This window comes from Hirsutella rhossiliensis (assembly GCF_020360975.1).
Source record: "Hirsutella rhossiliensis strain HR02 chromosome Unknown scaffold00002, whole genome shotgun sequence".
NCBI lineage: Eukaryota > Fungi > Ascomycota > Sordariomycetes > Hypocreales > Ophiocordycipitaceae > Hirsutella > Hirsutella rhossiliensis.
Genome location: NW_025408668.1, coordinates 5397878 through 5416715, shown reverse-complemented (window position 1 = coordinate 5416715; position 18838 = coordinate 5397878). Strand labels below are relative to the sequence as shown.

At 60.0% G+C, this 18838-nt stretch overlaps 6 protein-coding genes across 6 annotated transcripts; 3 read left to right on the top strand and 3 right to left on the bottom strand.

Annotated features, from left to right (window-relative positions):
• Positions 1–730: 730 nt before the first annotated feature.
• Positions 731–2801, top strand: HRG_02216 (tRNA processing endoribonuclease Trz1; the record flags this gene model as incomplete). Its single annotated transcript, XM_044860687.1, has 5 exons — positions 731–828; positions 907–1494; positions 1582–1749; positions 1909–2186; positions 2242–2801. 5 exons carry the CDS (start codon positions 731–733, stop codon positions 2799–2801), a joined length of 1692 nt encoding a protein of 563 aa, XP_044724320.1.
• A 354-nt stretch (positions 2802–3155) lies between these two features.
• Positions 3156–5089, bottom strand: HRG_02215 (hydroxyethylthiazole kinase family domain-containing protein; the record flags this gene model as incomplete). Its single annotated transcript, XM_044860686.1, has 5 exons — positions 3156–3768; positions 3877–4088; positions 4152–4476; positions 4547–4682; positions 4792–5089. The coding sequence occupies 5 exons, from the start codon at positions 5087–5089 to the stop codon at positions 3156–3158; spliced, it is 1584 nt and encodes a 527-aa protein (XP_044724319.1).
• Positions 5090–5670: 581 nt separating this feature from the next.
• Positions 5671–7281, bottom strand: HRG_02214 (pyridine nucleotide-disulfide oxidoreductase domain-containing protein; the record flags this gene model as incomplete). The annotated part of the gene is made up of 2 exons (XM_044860685.1): positions 5671–7100; positions 7164–7281. 2 exons carry the CDS (start codon positions 7279–7281, stop codon positions 5671–5673), a joined length of 1548 nt encoding a protein of 515 aa, XP_044724318.1.
• Positions 7282–7929: 648 nt separating this feature from the next.
• HRG_02213 (U3 small nucleolar RNA-associated protein) lies at positions 7930–13463 on the bottom strand (the record flags this gene model as incomplete). Its single annotated transcript, XM_044860684.1, has 3 exons — positions 7930–8835; positions 8889–13032; positions 13087–13463. The coding sequence occupies 3 exons, from the start codon at positions 13461–13463 to the stop codon at positions 7930–7932; spliced, it is 5427 nt and encodes a 1808-aa protein (XP_044724317.1).
• Positions 13464–14030: 567 nt separating this feature from the next.
• HRG_02212 (GDSL-like lipase/Acylhydrolase family domain-containing protein) lies at positions 14031–14978 on the top strand (the record flags this gene model as incomplete). Its single annotated transcript, XM_044860683.1, has 4 exons — positions 14031–14036; positions 14090–14186; positions 14240–14364; positions 14418–14978. The coding sequence occupies 4 exons, from the start codon at positions 14031–14033 to the stop codon at positions 14976–14978; spliced, it is 789 nt and encodes a 262-aa protein (XP_044724316.1).
• A 1535-nt stretch (positions 14979–16513) lies between these two features.
• HRG_02211 (ubiquitin carboxyl-terminal hydrolase 19) lies at positions 16514–18353 on the top strand (the record flags this gene model as incomplete). Its single annotated transcript, XM_044860682.1, has 2 exons — positions 16514–16658; positions 16711–18353. 2 exons carry the CDS (start codon positions 16514–16516, stop codon positions 18351–18353), a joined length of 1788 nt encoding a protein of 595 aa, XP_044724315.1.
• Positions 18354–18838: the final 485 nt, after the last annotated feature.

The window sequence follows — 18838 nt, the reverse complement described above, 5'->3', positions numbered from 1 at the left end:
AGCGGATTTGGCTGGCGGCCTCGGAGGGGGGACTAAAACGGACATCTCCACGAGGAGGCCTGGGTGCGAGGTTCTGTGTCGCACTGTAGCGTGCAGGGAATCGATGTGCCCCGGAGACCCGCAGATAAAACGTCCAAGCAGAGCACGTGGCCTACGAGCAAGCTGAGTCAGGGCTGCCGGAAAAAGGTGGTCGCGGGCCGACCGCAGACGCTCCAGAGTTTCAAGCATGACTTCTATGCCCATGACGCACGACGCACGACGCACGACGGAGCGTCGGGCCAATTCAAGACTCCGACCCCTCTCGCTGCCTCGACGTCCCCGCCCCGATTTTCGCTGCCGGACCGCACCAGGGGGCCGCGATGCGAGAAACGGGTTTCAACAGGCATGTACAGTATCTGGAGATGCAACGACGCGTGTCTGCCGGCATCTACTCATGATGCGGGGTCGCGCCCGGGTAACAGGGATTTGAGAACCGAGCGGGAAAAGGAACAAGATGGCGAGATTCGAATCTCTGCAAAGACATCCTTTACCTACTTGCTTGCAAACCGCTTTGACTACGGCTCTCTTATACATATTCCCGTCTCGGCGAGCCGCAAAGCACATGGCTCGGCTATGAGGGCCCCCCCTCCAATGCCAAGGCCTCGGTGCGGTCAACCTTGCCAGCAGAACACACGCCCAAGTGAAGCCACTCGATTCGCCACCACACGCCGTTGCCCGAATACGCAAAAGCATGCAAGCCATACAAAAGGGACCAAAGGCATGCACCACGTGTGCCAAAGCCAAGGCCAGATGCATTCCCCGAACAGATGGTGGAGACAAGTGTGAAAGGTAAGCTGCGGGCCGTCTTCGACGTGAGATGCAACCTGTTGGCTGACTGCCACACCCCCTTCCCTTGCTGTCGATAAGATGCCACCGACTCAATAAGGACTGCTTCTCCCGCCTCCCTGCCCCGCCACGCGTCAAGAAGCGCCCCAAGCGGTCGAGGGTCGCTGAGCTCGAGAAGCGTCTCAACGAGCTGTCGTCTCACATTGAAGGCCAACATGCTGTCGCCCCAACGCGAGACCAGGCTCCCGAGCCGCCAGTCAAGGCGCCCGAAAAGGGCGATCTCTTGAGCCTTGAGCACCTCTTTCCCTCGCCCAGGTCGTCGGGATGGGAGAGCAGCAACGACACGTTGTCGTGGAGCCCCGGCGCCTCGCGATCAGCAGACTCAGCCTGGCCTTTGCCCGGCGAGGCCGAAGCCTTCCTGTCTCGGTTTCACGACGCCTTCGCCCACCTGTTCCCCTTTGTCGTCGTACCCAAACACATCACGGCTGCCGAACTCCGCACCGAGAGGCCCTTGGTATGGAAGGGCGTCATGGTTGCCGGCTGCATCTGGGACGGAGCCAGGCAAGCCAAGTTGGGCGAGGAGATGCTTGCCGACGTGGCCAAGGCAGCCATTTCCGACGGGATCAAGACGCTCGACCTATTGCAGGGGTTGGAGCTGCTGCTCGCCTGGTACGTATCCTCATCGGCAGACGGGAGAGGGCTGCTGAGGCGGTTGGCGGCCCATGTCGGTGGCTAATGTCGTTGGGCCTTTGGCAGGTTTCATTTTGCCCTCAAGAGCTCGCAAACATCGCATCTGCTCTTCCTGGCGAGGTCAATGTGCGTCAATCTCAACGCCATGTCGTACGGATCCACGGTTGAAGATGCCAAGTACGGCCGTTTGGACCATCTGCGAGCGTACGCCGGCATGTACTACCTGAACACGCTGTAAGTTGGTCGACAGACAACACGACGACGGCGCATTTTCCCAGTCCCTCTCCATTCGGCACATCATCATCAATGCTTCCCTGAAAGGTCTTCTGAACAAGGCAAAACGCTTGAGGAAGCCATGCATCGCCTACTGCTAACACGTCTGGTGCCCCATAGCATCTTTACCACGAATAAGAGAAACGATGTTTTGATGAACACGACGCAGCTGGACAGCTACTGCAAGATCATTGAAACCACAAACGAGTACCCGTCCGACGAGTACCTGATCAAGCTGATCCGGATTCAGCAGCTTGCGCAGACCATCTCCCTCACCATGGCCTTTGATCCCGCGACGCCTGCGGCCATGTCGTTGCCCCTTCCTATGGTGATTGAGTCTTTCCAGGATCAACTCGACACTTTCAGGGTCACTTTACCCACTCACCTCGCCGCAAGCCGTGAGTGCTCCCAGACAAAAGTAAAGAATTGTACGGCTGACCGGGCTCCGACCAGCCACATTGCAATGCCACATCTCGATTGCCGAGGTGCTCCTCACTGACGTTGCCATATCCGACCCGCACTGCGACTCGTACAATATACAGTTGACGGACCGGCTGCAGCTCCTCTGGGCGTGCGTCCGATCGCTCAAGGCCTTTTTCAAGGTCCGCTTCGCCGTGACGGAGCTCGACTCCCCGCGATTCGTAACCGTCATGGTGTCGGATGTGGCCTTTGCCTTCATCACCGGCATCAAGCTGCTGACGCTGGGGGTGCCTGGCTGGAACCTCGAACACGTCAGCAAGGAGCTGGCGCTTGACGACATGCTGAGCCGGCAGATTGATGATCTGACGGAAATCATCGCCAAACGCAAGAGCGGAAGCCCCAGCAGTCAGGAGTCGAGCCTGGAGGACCCGCTGGAGCGCCTGCAGAGGTTGCTGAGAACGGCACAGGAACTCGTGGCGCTGCAGCTGAGCGGCGTGTCGGCACAGGAGATTGGGCAGGCTGTCGTGGGAGAGATGAACAGCGCGACGTGGCAGGACCTGATGAACGATGATGCGGCGAGCATGCCTTGCTGAAGGCGCAGAAGCAGTGGAAGAGTGGGCGTGCGAGGCTTGAGGGACTCGGATGCGCCAGGGGAGAGATGCTCCGAGAATTGTTGTAACAATACGACGCGCATGGACAGGGTTCTGCGATGAATGCGTTGAGCGGTTCTCCGTTCTTGCTGTTACGTTGCTCATGGAAAACTAGGCATGACGAGCTCTGGCACATTGTGTACGGATACGATGGACGAAGACGTGTCTCCTGAACACGGGACATGTGAATCACGGAACGGAAGGAGAAGCCGTGTTTGGGCTTACCTGGATGCAATAGCGTCGTCCCACCATTCTTTTGACCGAGGATCTCAATGGAAGAACTACCAACGAGCGTTATCAGGGTACCGGTGCATCGTCATCCTGAATAGCCTCGACCTTGGCCAAGGCCAGCCACCTCCAATCCCGTTCAGCTGTGGCCCTCCTCACGGCGTGGAGCTCGTCGATGAAGGCGGGAACAAAGGTCCCCGGCCCGCGAACATCGCTCCTGGCGGCAGCCATCTCTGCAGCGACGCCAAACATGACGGTGGCAGCCACGGCGGCAACAAAGGGGTCTTCCTCGTAGGCCGCCACAGCAGCGCTGAGGACGGTGCCGAGGGAGCACCCGGAGCCGGTGATGGCGCCAAGCAGCTCGTGGCCGTTGTCGACGCGGGCGGTGCGGCGGCCGTCGCTGATGATGTCTGAGACGCCGGTGACGACGGCCACGCAGGGGCGGCCGCGGCCACGGGCGATGGAGCGGGCGAGGGCGGCGCGCTGGGTGATGGTGAGGGTTGCGGTTGAGTCGACGCCGCGCTGGGCTTCTCGAGGGGGTTGCCGTTGATGCTCCTGGTCGTCGGCGGTGATGACGCTGTGGACGGTGAGCATCTCCGAGGCATTGCCTTTGATGACGGCAAAGGTGCCGGCTGAGAGGAGCTTCTTGACGGCGTCGCGGCGGACGGCTGTGGCGCCGGCGCTGCAAGGTTGAAGAAGAGTCAGCAAGATGCAACGAGTCAAGGTAAGGCATGGCCTGGCATCAGGGGGAGGAAAAGAGCGGCGCCAGCCGGAGTGGCAGCAGACGTACCCGACGGGATCCAAGACGACGGGTCGGCCGGCGTCGTTGTAGGCAGCGAGGGCCTTGACAAAGTTATCGAGGCCCTCGGGCGTCACGGTGCCCATGTTGATGACGAGAGCGCCGCCGAGGCCGGCCAGGTCCGGGGCCTCGAGGGCGTAATTTGCCATGATGGGACTGGCGCCCACGGCAAGGGCAACATTCGCAGCCAAGTTTTGCACGACCTCGACAAGGAAGCATCAGCACAAACAAAACAAGTCGTCTACAAACATGCCGCACCCACTCACCAGATTCGTCATGTTGTGCGAAACCGGCGTCGCCCGCGCCACCCTCTCGACAACAAGCGGCACGCGGGCGCGCAGCACGGCGGACAGCAAGCGGGCGGCGGCGGCGGCCGGGTCGGCGGCGGCGACGATGGCGCTGACGACGGCGAGCCCGTCGAGGGGCTTGCGCGGGGCGCTGGCATGGGCCAGCACGGCGGGGGCGTTGGCGGCGTCGATGCCGCCGATGGCGACGGTCGGGACCGAGGCGTGGCCGGCGGCGGCGAGGGCGGCGAGGATGGCGCCGACGCCGGCGGGGCCGAGGATGGTGGCCGTGTCGGTTTTTCTGCGGCTTGCGGGGTGAGATGTGAGTACTGTACGACGTCGACTATAGGGGAAGAAGGGGGGAGGGGGGGACGGACGTGGTGGTGGAAAAGACGGTGCCGATGCCGAGATAGTCGGCGCCGGCGTCGCAGGCGGCCACGGCCTCGGCGGGGGAGCGGGCCGAGACGCCGATGATTTTGCCGGGCCCGAGCATCCTCCTCGCCTGGGCGACATCTAAGCCACTTTTTGCATCAGCAAAGCAACCACCTCATCATACTCTCTGCCAGTCCTGGGCCAAGAAAAGAAATAAAAAGAAAACCCCCCCAAAAAAAAGATAACCGACCCATGTCGTCCTGGCCGAGATGGACGCCCTCGCAGCCAACCTCGAGCGCGACGCCGACGCGGTCGTTGATGAGCAGCGGCACGCCCCTCGCGCGCGTCAGGCCAAGCAGCTCGCGGGCTTGGGCGGCGACGTCGGCGTCGGAGCCGAGCTTGTCGCGCAGCTGCACGGCCGTGGCGCCCCCGCGCAGCGCCGCGTCGACGACGTGGGCGAGGCGGCGGCCGGGCGCGAGGATGGCGGGCCTCGAGTCGGTGACGAGGTAGACGCTGTAGTCGACGGTCATGGGTGGCGGGTCTGCCATCTTATGTCCCCCTCTTCACGCCGGTTTCTTTCTTTTCCCGCTCTCTTTGGGCGTGCCTGTGTGATCTGTACTTGGGATTATGAGAAGAGGTTATGGTGTCGTTGGGGGTTGAGGCCGTCGTCTTGTGGTTGCCGTTGACTTGGGATTGGTTGGATATCGTGGATGTCGTAGATGCCTGGGTCGGGGGAATAGGAAACAACTGCATTTAGACGACGAGTGATTTAAACCTTCGGTCATAGTTCGGATCCGCGAGCCAAGGGCGGGGAAGAGGAGTGTTAAACACGAGATGACGTCTTATGGCGGGTTGTAAGTTTCGGCAACAAAAAATTGAGTAGAAGAAACAAGCCATCTCATTGCGCAGAGTTGTCTTTGCAAAAGCTAGTTGCCAAATGGAAGACTGAAACAGAGTCTATGTGGTCTATACAGAAATACGCGCTCAAACCACCACCAATCCCCAGCCGGTGCCAGAGCCGGCATACGATACACAGACGCCCACACACAAGTCTATAGCTTTTGTCCAAGAGGGAAGAGGAGAGGAGAAGAGTGGAGAGAAAAGAGAGCAGCTCGAGCAAGGGCAACGGTCAAAACCTTGAAATGTCGCGCCCAAAGATCCACGTCGCCAGCCAGTAGACGGGGATCAGGAGCTTGTTGCGCACGCTCATGCTGCGCGTCAGGTAGGCGGTGCGCCACAGCATCCACGCCGCCCAGCCCTTGAGCTCGTCGGCGCTGCTCTGGTGGATGGCGCGCCAGCTGCCCAGGTAGGCCATGGTGCCCAGGTTGCGGAACCGGAAGGCCGAGCCGCCGCCGCCGCGGTTGAACTGCCGCGCCAGGTATGCCGCCTGCTGGCTGGCGACCTGGGCGGTTGCGGGGAGGCGCTGGCCCTGCACTGCGGCGCAGTCGCCGATGGCGTAGACGTCTGGCAATGTTATTGTTGTTGCTGTTGTTGCTGTCGTTGTCGTCGTCGTCGTTTCTGTCGATGACGATGATGATGATGACGATGATGCATCGTCGTGATCGGTGCCAGACGCCGTCAGCTGCACCCGCATGTGCCCGTCCGTCACGATGCCCCCCGTCCGCGCATCCCGGGCAATCCGGCCGCCCAGCCCGCCTCCGCCCAGCCGCACATGACGGCCCAGCAACCGGCCCGTCAGCGGGTTCTGCGTCAGCCCCGTGCTCCAGACGACGAGGCCGGCGCCCAGCTCATCGGGCTCCTCGCGGATGCGCAGCATGAGGGCGTCGCCGTCGCGGCGGATGCGCTCCAGGTGATGCTCCGTCTTGACGCGGATGCCCTGGCGCGCAAACATGTCGGTGGCGTACGTGGCCAGGTTGCGGTCGAACATGGGCAGCACCTTGGGGGCAATGTCGTAGACGCTGATGGCGACGTGCGGCATCAGCGCCGGGTACAGCTTGGCCAGGTCCTCGTGCACCAGGTCGTGCAGCTCGGCCGCGAACTCGATGCCCGTCGGCCCGCCGCCCACGACGGCAAAGTGCAGCAGCCGCCGCCGCTCGCCGTCGCCCGTCGTCGGCAGGGCCGCCTTCTCAAAGGCCTCGAGCACGCGCAGCCGGATGATGCGCGCGTCGCCAATGTCGCGCAGGAAGCACGCGTGCTGCTCGACGCCCTCGATGCCAAACGTCTGGCTGTAGCAGCCCACGGCCAGCACCAGCTTGTCGTAGGCGACGTCGAACTCGGGGCCCTTGGCCGCCTCGCGCGCCCCCGTCACGGCGCCCACGTCGCCGCGCGTGTTGGCCTCGACGCGGATCACCTTGCGGCCAAAGTCGATGTCCGTCGCCCACGCCTGGTGGAACTCGGCCAGCCCCAGCCGCCGCACCGGCTCGATGGCCGCCCGGAACTCGAGCGTCCCGACCGACGTCGACGCCAGCAGCGGCGTGAAGACAAAGTGCGACCGCGGCGAGATGAGGATCCGCGTGGCCTTGGCCGGCGACAGTTTGCGTGCCAGCGCGTATCCGGCCCATCCGGACCCCAGGATGACGACGCGCTCCTTTTCGGAGCCTGTCGCGACAACGGTTGGTGGTTAGCATTGGGTCCATCCATGTCTCCAGCTCGTCGCCGTACCTTGATCCGCCGAAGCAGTGCTCGCCCATCGCCGCGCCGTCTGCACGCCGCCGGCTCTCCTCAAGCACTGTACGGCCCGTCTGCTCGTTGACCGACAGCATCTCCCGGCTTCCGCCATGCTGTCTTGCTGTCCGGCCGGGTTCGTGTGAATCAGGTTGGTGACGTCAGCAAGCCGTCCGGATGTCCGAGGTGAGCTATATTTATATTATTAATACAATACTAAATATATTTTTGGTGGCGGATCCCGGTGCTTTATCGCGTCGCCGTCGCCTCGGCATGACATCAGTCCATCTTTTAGTCGGCAATCGTCAATACTCTAGCCGATGGGAATGCCACATCTCGCGCTTGGCGGGCCAGAAAAGACGAAAAGAAGGGAGGACGAACAAGACGTTTCGCTGCCTGAAAAGTCAATGGCGGTAATTCTCCGGGACCAAAAATGGTTGCACAGAAGAGAGGAATCAAAGAAAGAGCTGACAAAAGCAAGGGGCAAGCTTGTCCAACGCCGCAGGAAAGACTCGGCACCTCGCACTCTGCAATGGCCCCGTCCGCGAGGTCCAGTTTTCGCCCAAGCGGAGCGCAGCAGACTAAGCGGGAATAAAGGCGGCAAGGAAAAGGCCAGAAATCGACGACGAAATATAATTGCTCATGGTCTTGAGCCGTCAAGTCCTGGTGCTCTGGTATGGACCCGCTACACTTACATCAAGACGCCGTCAATAGATGCATCGCCACGTCCCTGTCCAACCTCTTTCCCACTCCTCGACCGCCTCTACTGCAGCATCGAGTCCAGACTCTCGCCGAGCACGCCTTCAATCTTGACAATCCATCGGTGCGTCTCGCGCTCCACCACCTCGTCGTCGTCCTCCTGCAGCTCGCTGATCCGAGGCAGCATCTCGTGCAGCATCGACAGCCACTCTTCTCCCAGTCGGTCCGTCAGCGCCTGCTCGCACTTGACCGCCGCCAACCGCACCCCCGTCTGCTCCGACTTGAGGTGCTGCATCAACCCTGCGTTCAGCTCCTTCTGGTGTGCCTGCGAGTCTGCCGCCGCCGCCAGCTCCACCACCGTCGGCACCAGGCCCTCCGTCACCTCGCCCGACCTCGCAAGCAGAAACTGCTCCATCAGCACGGGCGCCACCGCTCCAAAGTGCGACGGCGCCTGCCAAAAGTCGTCTTGATCGTGTTCAAAGCACGTCGCCAACGTCTTGAGTACCCGAGCCCATAGCTCTCGCTCCTCGACCGCCTTGATATTGACCGTCTGGAGAGCCTGCACGGCGTCGTCGATGACGTAGGTCGCGTAGCTTGTCACAATCGACTTGAGCTGTCCAAAGAAGAACTGCAAAAAGCCAAACACGCTGAGCTGCCGAAGAACCCGGCCAGACTGGTCCTTCTTGGGGAGTCCCGAGGAAGCCCATTCCATCATCTGAACGAAAATGGGCCGGAACGCCGCGTCGTTGAGCTTGTAAATCATCTTCAGCGCCGTTTCGTTGACCCCGTCTTCAATCTTGGCTACTTGTCGGAGGACGAGCTCGCCCTTTTGCCCTGTCGCGTGCACTCGCCGACGCACGTCAAAAGCTTTGAGGAATATACTGCCCAGAAGTGCCGCGTTCTTGGTCATGGCAGACTTCGGGTGCTTGTCGATGGCTACCCCCAGGACATCAAGAAATTCCGAAACTGCCTATACATACTAGTCAGTAATCTGATCGTGCTCCAGCGGCCCATGGCACTTACCGAGAATCCAGCAGACATGGCCTTATCCCAATTCCTCTCCAGGCCGGCAAACACGTCCTTTGCTTCCAGCCGCTTGCCGAGGAAACAAAGACAAGCAATCCGGCTCCCGCTGGCTTCGTCGCCAAGTCCGGCCTCGGCCGACCGGTTCGATATCTCAAGCACTTGGTCCGTGCATGTCGAGAGCATGTACGGAAGGTGCTCTGCCAAGGAGCTGATGAACCCGTAACAAGCAGAGTGAACTTCTTCATCTGGGGACTCCCCTTGCAAGCTCTCGTCCAGGTAAGCCATCACCTTTGGGATGGCCAACGGCAGGACGGGCACAACGGCATCCCGCAACACGTCGACGAGAGACGTGAGACACAGGAGAGCCATGACGCGAAGTCGTCTCTCGCCTTGTCCCAGACAGTGCTCCCCGGCGATGGTTGCGGCCGCGGCAACAACCGCTTCCACGTCCTTCTTGCCGTACTTTTCTGCAATCTTGTCCACGCAGGTGACCGCAGTGTACTTGTAGCGAATGTCGCTGGACTCCCGAATGGCAGCAGTGAGCTGCGGCAGGAAAGCAAGCAGCGCCTTCCTCGAAGCCGGATCGGTGTTGTTCTCCGCCTCGACACGAGATTCCAGGGCACGGAGGACCTTTTGGCGAAGGCCCATGTCCTGCCTGTCCAGCAAGTCCTCGACGGCATTGATGAACTTGTCAATCGAGAGAAGATTCAGCAGGTTTGACAGCGCCGCGCCACATCGTTCGTGGAGCGTCTTGTTCGCCTTGACCGTGTCCGCCAGCAACAGAATATTCTCAAGGAGCCCCGCGTACAGCACTCGCACCTCCGAGGCTTCCATGTCGTCACGATCGGCGAGCTTGCCGATCTGCACTTTGAGTGCCTTGTTGGACAGGAAGCTGGGCAAAGCTGAAAGCTGACGTATGGCAATCTTCTCGATATCCTTGCCCTCTCCATCCTCCCCGGTGCCGAGCAGTACATGGGAAATTCCGGGCTTTGGCCTGAAAAGATCCGACACGAGATCCACAAGCTTGACAAAGCTCTCGAGTTGCGTCTCCACGTTGAAGTTGGTGAGAAGATCGGTGATGAAGTGAAGGAGGGCATTGCTGGTATCATATCGATCGACCAGCATGCTGATGAGCGCGAAGAGAAAGTCGCGCGGGCCCAGCGTGTTTACCAAAGCCACAAAGAGGCCCTGTCTCCGATGTGCCGGGATGTGCTCGTACGCAGTTGTAAAGCTAACGAGGATATCGCACGCTCCAGCCACGGGGTTCTTTTGGCTCCGCTTGAGGGATTCAATGAGCGGCGGAATGACCTCTTTGATCGTCTGCGAAATGACATGCGCAGAGTAGTCGTCGCTCTGTCGGAGAACAGACGTCCCCATGAACGTGAAAATGGGCATGACGCTGTGCAGCACCAGATTCGGCGCCGTCGTCGCCAGATCAGCAACCAGGAGTAGGGCGGCATTCTGGACCACCGGGCTGGATGACTTTTGGATGCAGTTGACGAGCAAGTCTCCGTAACCGCCAGAGCCGTCAATCTTGAGACCCTTGTTCGATCTGTACGCCGGCATCATGGCCAGGAGGCTCCGCAAGATCAGGTTCTGGAGATAGCCCAGTTCCGAGCCGACGACTGTCCTGAAGTGCTGAAGCTCCGACAGTGCGGTGAATAAGCCGTCCAGTAGTTCAGGGTGCGTCACGGGGTCAGAGTTCTCAACCAGCTGCAGCACAAAGGTGACCTTGCGCAAGGCCTGGCTCAGCTCCGGCGTAACTTGGGTAGTCAGGCCACGATTGCCCTCCGAAGAGCTCGTGCGCCTGCGCTTGTTGGGCGGAGGCTCCGTAATCATCTTGGTTCCAGTTTGAATGGAGTCGAGGAAAAACGAGAGGATATTCGTCGTGAGCGATACAGCCCGCAGCACGTCGGCAGCCTCGCCAGGGACGACAGAGTTTGATGTGTCCTCAGCCGCCACCGGCTCTTGAGATATTTCCAAGAAATGCTCTGCAACCATGAACTTGACTTCATCCTTCATGGAAGGCCACATCTTCCTGATTCGAGCAAAGATGGCCCGCATCAAGCCTGTCTTGTCTCTCTTGGAGGGATCCTTGAGAATTTGGAAGAGAAACTCCAGTCCGGCTGCGTCGTCACGCGCAACCACGTCCACAAAGCGCGAGTCTAGCTCGGACCTGTCCAGTTGCTCAAGGCGACACGTCTCCTCGGTTTCGGGGGGGGACAAGTCGGTCCACCATTGCAAAACAGGCAGCAGCACCTTGGTTCGCGTGATGCCGCCAGCGCCGTGGACTTTGTTGAGTGTCTTGACTAATCTATCCTTGACAATGACGTAGGGCGTAGCGTTGGCATGGTAGGCGAAAAACGACATGACTGCAAGCCTGGCTGTCCGGCCCATATGGTCTTTTTTTTCGAGAGTTGGCTGGGGGGTAACCTGGTATTTGCCCTGCTCGATGGCGGGCTGGAGCACCGAGGAGATATGATCCGGATCCATAACACATTCCTCCACGGTTGGTAGAATCTGCAGATGGAGCAGCTTTGCCGCCACGTCCGCCCCGAGGGCTGCGTTGTCCTTGGCCTTTCCATAGAGTGACCCAGCACCCCAGACCTTCATCGAACCCGGGGCCACTGGTGGAGAATACAGGCCCGTGAGTACTGTGATCAAATCTGCCGCTGCTTGGCGAACGCGCTTTGACGGGTCGCCCAGAGCCGCGACGCAATATGGAACCAGGGCCTGAAGATCTGAGTTGCTGCTGTCGCCGTCCTTGAGTCTGTTCTTGACCATTTTTAATGCTGCGGTCCGTGCGAGTGCTGGATAAGGACCACTCCAGACTCGAATGTAAAAGCTGCAGTATGTGCAATCCTTGAAAGCGGTTTGGCGACGAAGTTTGGCGCTGTGGTCGAACTTGGTGAGGGCGGCTGCATTCTTGGCCTGCTCAGACACAATGGCAAAGAATAGGTGACTAAATTCGTCAAAGATGGCGCTGGCTCGTGGCAGTAGGCAGGACGGTAATAATTCCTTGCGAGCCGATAGTTTGTCCACAGCTGCTTCGAGGTCTTGGGGTAGAGGGACGTGGTCAGCGCCCTCGGACATGGCGACGTCACCGGCACCATTGCTCGAAGCGGGCAGCGTCTTGGCTCGGAAGGAAACATCAAGCTTCATCTCGAGTTCTTCAACGTCAAACTCGACCTCCTGAATGACCGACTGGACAATGTCGCCCGATCGGCCAGTCGTGTGAGACAGGTCAATCAAGGCTGAGCCGAGTTCCCTCCGCAGCGCGCCGTCCTCATCGCTACTGTCGTCGATTTTCAGGGCTGTCAGGAGAAGAGACTTGAAAATAACGGCGATTTGCTTGTCTCTCAACACCCGGCTGCTCAGGATCGCCATTATCGTTTGGAGTCCGCGCGAGTCGCCCTTTTTCGTAAACCGTTCGATGAGAGCGAGACAGAGGCCATTTGCCAGTTTGTCGACGCTCCGCTCCTGGCCAATTTCGACCAGGAGAGGGCCGATATCCGAGACCTTCATCAGGGCCTTGGTGACCTTGCTGCTCATCTGCTTAGCGGAGCGATACTGGGCCATGATGGCTAGACAAACGAGCGCGGGCCTAACGGTCTCGCTGGTCCAGCCGTAAACCGTTTGCTCCATGAAAGCAGTAACGGCCACGTCCTCCAAGTGCGCCTTGGACACGAACAGAGAAAGGGCCATGTACGAGGCAATCTGAAGGCTCGGGATCTTTTTCATAACCAAAGACTCGGCAAATATGGGGCCCACCCTGTGAAGCAGGGACTGGGTTTGATCGCTCTGGACGGCAGCTCGTGCCGACCTTGTCCTGTCGAGTATTCCGCTCAAAGCCTCGGTTGCTAGGCCACCCCAAAATGTGACGAGAGCTGGGTACTGACATTGCTTGCGGCACGACTCGAGCGTGTACTCTGACACGGAATACAGAAACTCTGGGTGGTGAACAGCTTGATGGACGAGAACAGACCTCGGCGGCGGTGTAAGGGAGCGAACGTAGGGGTCGAGGAACCGGAACTCGTGAGGGATGCGGGAGGGAAGAATGGAAAGCAAGGTCGCAAAGACGGGAAGGGAATGGTACGGGAGGAAGGTCGTGAGCAGGATTTTGGTGTTTTCCTCGTGAATGCTGGTCGCAAGTGGTCAGCGGCGGCCGCGTCGGGTTGCAAGCATCTTGACATACCGGAAGCGACGAATTAACCATTCAATGGCCTTGATTGCCGGCATGAGCCTTAGCCGGCTGCCGGCTAAGCGCAGAAAGGCTTCGACCTGCCGGTCCAGCTCCTCATTCTCGGCGGCCGTGAGCTGGGTGCGATCCTGATTCTGGCTCTCTTCGCCGAAGATGGTGGACTGAAAGCGCGCAAAGCGCGAGTCTAGCTGACAGAGCTCTTCGAAGCCCGGATAGCATGTCGTGTACAAGGTCTGGTAGCTCTGAGTAGCGGCAACGCGGGCCTCCCAGATCAGAGACTTGGAGTGGGCAGCCTTCTGCGCCTTGGTGTTGAGGGTTGCCTTGGAGTCGGCGGCAAGCTGGGCCAACTGCTTGGCGAGGGAGGTCGCCATGGCTGCAGTGCCAAGCTCGTGAGAGCCCGTAGATGCGCGAGCAGCAGCTGAGCTGGGGGTAACGACGGATGCGCGTCGCGGCCGTAGGTGCAGGCGTTGGCGAGGCCGACAATCAGGCGGGAATTTGCACCAATTTTTTTTTCACTGGTCGTAACTAACTCGATGGCGGAAAAAAAAAACGGCTAGGATGCTGTGACTTATCGATAAGGGTGGACCAACAAACTTGCAATAGTGGGGGTTGTTATAGTGGGACCTCCATCTACGCTTGTCCTCGCATCCTCGAAAAGGTAACCTGGAGCCTCGTCGTGGGAGTTTGGCCACATAACGATACGGTGAGCTCCGAAGGCATGGAAACGGAGCCAGCCCCTCATTAGAGTGTACACTGTACGGAGCTATATACATAAGTGAGCATCACGGCTGAGCTTCTCCACCTACTACCCTCTTCCCTCCCATTCCGCTCCATTACGGCGAGCGTGCCATCTGCCACCAACAAGACCCTGCGTCGACGACCTGCCGCCCTTCAACACTTGGTCGAGATTGACGCGCCCAGAGCCCAAACGAGGAATCATGGCTGTGAGGCTCCTAATATTCAAGCCCTTTGTCCTGAGACCTGATTCTGCCGCTAGGTCCCATACCCTCAAGTCGTCCTGCTCGGCGACTCGCTCCTGCAACGGTCAGTGGATCTTGCAGATGGCTTCTCGTTCCAGGCGGCTCTCCAGACCCGTTACGTTGCCCGTCATGCCTCGGTTTATAGTCGCCGACTGACACGCAGGTAGGCTGTATTCGACGGCTCGACATTGTCAACCGCGGCTTCTCGGGATGGAACACGGCCAACGCTGTCCAGCATCTGGACGACATCATCCCCGAGCCGAGCGCATCGTCTCCAGTGATCAAGTTCTTGGTAAGTAACGGGTCCTCCAAGCCATGTCTGCCGCGCTCACAGCTCGCCCGGAGATTGTCTTATTTGGGGCCAACGACGCCGTGATTCCGCTGTCTACAACGTCGCAGCATGTTCCCATCGAGGAGTACAAGAGGAACCTGACAAGAATCATCACGCATCCTCACGTTCAAGCACACAAACCCACCATCTTGCTGGTAACCCCGCCGCCAATCGACGAGATGAAGCTCGAAAGGCTTGACACGGCAGATGGCCATGCCTCAGCAATTCGGTCGTTCGCCACGAGCGCCTTGTACTCGGAGAAGGCCCGGGAGGTAGCGGGAGAGAATGCTGGGGTCATCCTGATTGACCTGTGGCAAGCACTCATGGACGCCGCCATTGCCATGGCCCCCGGGGATTATCAGCCTGGCGGTCCTTGGCTGGGGTCGCCCGAGAACGGGAAAGCGGGCGGACTTGACCATCTGCTTCCAGACGGGCTTCACATGAGCGGCGATGCGTACAGAGTTCTGTACGAGCAGGTTCGGCCACACATTGGCGAGGAGTGGACCAATCTGCCAGGACGCGACAGGACCGGCTATCTGTTTCCGGACTGGCTGGAGCTGAATACCAGGACGTGACGAGCGGAGGCGCAAAAGGCAGACTGCACGTGGCCCACTCGTGCATTGCGTACGGTACTTGTACTCTGCAATCGTGCATGATCTGGCTGGAGCCTCAATCGCGGTGAAGAGGAGGCTGGTGGATGGGCAAGGGAAAAGAGAGCTGACATGGTGATGTCACTGCTCCTGATCCGCTTTCACATGGTAAACCCCATCCACAATACATTTCATCCCGTGCCATGAGCGTGGTCCAGCGCCGATTGTCCAATCTCTGCAAACCAAGTTGCTCTTCAACGAGTGCAGTTTACCAGAAAGGCACTTCATCTCACGAAACCCATTTGTTCATCTTGGCATATGCAGACAGAGGTGCACGAGAGGGACAACGGGCGAAGATGGCGGCAGGTCGCCTCTACGTGACGCTCGGCCAAGGCCGGGGCGTAGCACTGGGTATAGCTACTCGCCCTCTTGCCCGGCGTAGGTACCCGGCGTGGGACCCCACTAGCTCCTCGCCCATCAAAATTCGTTCACGGATGTCACTTTCCCAGCCCGCTGTGGAGACGGGGAAGGTAGGACCAACCGTGGCAGCAGCAGCAGGAGCAGGCACCACCACATGTGCAAGGCAGCCGCCATCCATCAACCTCCCTCGTGCGCAACTGCCGTCTCATCCACCCATCCGCCGCCATCTCTGCAACATCCAAAAATCTCCTTCTCGCGCAACTCTTCCTCTCTCAAATTCACGCTCGCCCGACGCTTTCCACCTCTTCTCTCTCTCTCCCATCCTCTCCTCTCCCCGCTTGTCTTCCTAAACGCCCCCATCTCGAACCTTGTACGCACCGCTCCCGCCTTGCCGCCACCTCCATCCCGACCGCATCCGCCATCTCGTCGCCGCCGCGTCCACCTTCTTGGCCCAAACACGAACCCTACTCGCTCGACGACACCTTTTTCTTTTTGCACGCGTTCTTGACTTGGACTCGAGTGGCCTCGCCTTTGGCCAATAAACCTCCGCGTCTGTCTCGGGAAGCCAACTTTCATTTTGACTCTGCCTACGACTCGGCACCACCCCGAACCCTTGCCACCTCTCGCATCGACCCTCGCGCCGTTCCTCGATACCGCCCACTACCTGCGCCCTATATCTTGTTGGAAACCCAAGGCACAGCGTGAGCACTGCGATACCGCCATCAGGAGCCCGCCCGTGGTCCTCACCTGCGCGTGTGGCGGGGGAGGGTGGACCTCGTGAACTAATTCCAAAAGGGATCGGGGTTGGCGAAGCCACGCGCACCACTGAGCTCTTGCGTGAAGCCAACTGAACCAGCCGCAGCCTTTCGATGGGAACTGCATTCAATAGCCACAGTCAAGTCCCCAGCAGACGGCAGACTTCTCCGCTTCTGGCTGCGGCCTCGACCAACCCCCTGCCTTGTCAGCTCGTCCGCTGGTGATCGCTGTGTCTCCTACCTTGGCCCTCGCTACAACTGCCTACGGTTGCTCTCTTGCTCGCTCCAGCGTCGGGAATGGATCCGCGATTTCCGGTCTTTCGAGAGGAACTCTACAGCTTGCAGATGGAATTGAAGCAGGTCCAGTGCTCCCAGAGTAATCACGCTGAGCGAATACTTCGACTCGAGAAACGCCACGCCGACGATGCTGCCTTGAAATCAGTCTGGAACTCGCCCTTCCCGGGTGTGATTGGGGGTACCCCCCAGCAAGGTAGGCACTCCACCTTTGGCTCGGCGACCTTGATCTGATCATCTCCAAGCAGGCCCGGTCCAGATCCCACACAGCGAAATGTTTGATGATCTGGATGAGCAGGGCGAGCAGCTCCTTGGCTCTCTTCACTTGGGTCCGGCCGAGGAGGAGCCCGTTCGTCGAGGTGCCGCTTCTCGAGCGAATAGCGTTCGCTTCGACGAAAGCGCCCTGCACGGTTCCAGCTGGGCCGGGCAAGGCAATCGACAGTCGGGGGATTTTGGTCCGATTCGCCCGGGGAGCGGTCTCATGATGGAGCGCTCTCTCTCGCACAAGTCCGACGGCAGGCACAGCTCGGCCGGGCACTCGGTGCACTCGCATCATTCTGTTGCCTCGGGTCGCGCCAGCAGTCTCGGCCTTGATACCAACTTTGCGGCCGGCGATGACGATAGCTCGTCTTTTGAGATGCCGGGGCCTCCCGTCTCACTCTATGTCCTGGGCACAGTTCCGTCGATTGTTCGCTGCTGGCTGACCACAAACTACGCCCACGACACCCTCTTGTATGCGGACATCTGCACCGGCTCCCAAAAGTCGACTGTCGATTACTCCCTGATCAAGGAGCTGGACTTGGTGGACGAACTCGAGCGGGACGTTGACGGACTCTTCCGCGCAAGGCTGAACGTGTATCTGGCCGAGGCCGTGGTCACGCAGCACAACGACCGCACCGGAGTGCCCGCGGGCTCGGTACCCTCGATGACAGTCTCTTTCGAAGTCATGGGTATGGACCAGCCGGGGTCGATGAGCAAAGCGATCCGCATCTACATCGGAAGCGACGCACTCCGGACATATTCTGCCGATGTACTCTTCTCGCAGAACAAGATGGTCTTGTTTGGAAACGAGCGCGATCGCTTGCAGGTGCCCTTTGTTAGACCCGAGGACGACGGCATCTTCCGGCACATCTGCACCGCCAACATGATTCCTGAGAAGCCCAAGCTGAACGCGAATGCCATGCCGTTCGTGCTGGCGGGGCGAGGCATGGGCAATGGCGAGATGCCTGGAGACGACCCTTCGGTTCCCCAGCAGGAAGATGATGACGCGCACCGGTCACTCTCGCCACTTGGGTCGCACGTCGAGCCCAATAAACCTCTGGTGGCAGGGGAGACCCCGACTCATGGCGGCGGGAGCGAGAAGCTCGGCCGGGACGGCAACGCACGCGAGTCCAACGGTAGAGATGGCTCAACCGTTTCAGACAGGTCGCGGCGCGAATCGTCGGCGACGACGTCGTCGGGCATCTGGACGTCGTGGCGCCAGGGCGCTGCCGGCGGCGCGGATGGCCCGCCTCTGAGCGGGTACCAGCCGGCGGCGCGTGGCGGCCGGAGCATGAAGGTTCTCAGGCCGCACAAGTCGGGCTCCATGTCGGCGAGGGTGGGAGCCCCGTTTGAGACTTCATTGCCATCAAAGTCGTCGGACGGTCGTCGCAAGAGCCAGACCAGTGCCGTCGGCGAGGGTGGAAGCGCGGCTAACGGGGCCAGTCGGTGGGAGGCGAAGCGCACGCCGAGCCTGGGGAGCGAGGTCAGACCCCCAGCCAGCCGCGTCGACAGCCGGTCCGCCGGGACGCTGCCGCGATCTGCCAACCCGGTGGGCGTGGCGTCTGCGTTTTCGTGGATGACGCCGCCCGGCAAGCCGGCCAAGGCGTCGGCGACGAGCGGTGGGGACTGAGGGGACTCGTGGGCATTTTTGCATGTCGTTGCCGTTGGACTGCCGCGATAGACCAAGACGACCATGGCGCTGTGCCGTGGGTGGAGGGCATCTAGAAGGGCGCCACACACTCGGGTGTCTCTTGACGGGCACGGCGAGGCTGGCGGCCCAGGAGAGCTGGTGGCAGGGATACTTGGGTGTTCACATTTTTGTTTGTAGAAGGGCCAGACAATACAGACGAGCATGAGAACGCGAGGCCTCCATGATGGTTATGCCGAGGAGGACTCTCCACTCATGCGACACGGCGAGGGGTGAGGAGAGGTGCAGGCGCAGTGCGCCCGTGGCAGGTGGTATCTGAAAGGCGGTGTAGATACTGGGCACGAGAGTCGACACGTGCATGTACACACACAGCAAGGCTACGCACGCATGACCAGGACGACAAATGTGTATTCAAGAAAGCTTCGGTCGACTGGATCGGATGGCGTTGCCATGTGCCGTGCGACACG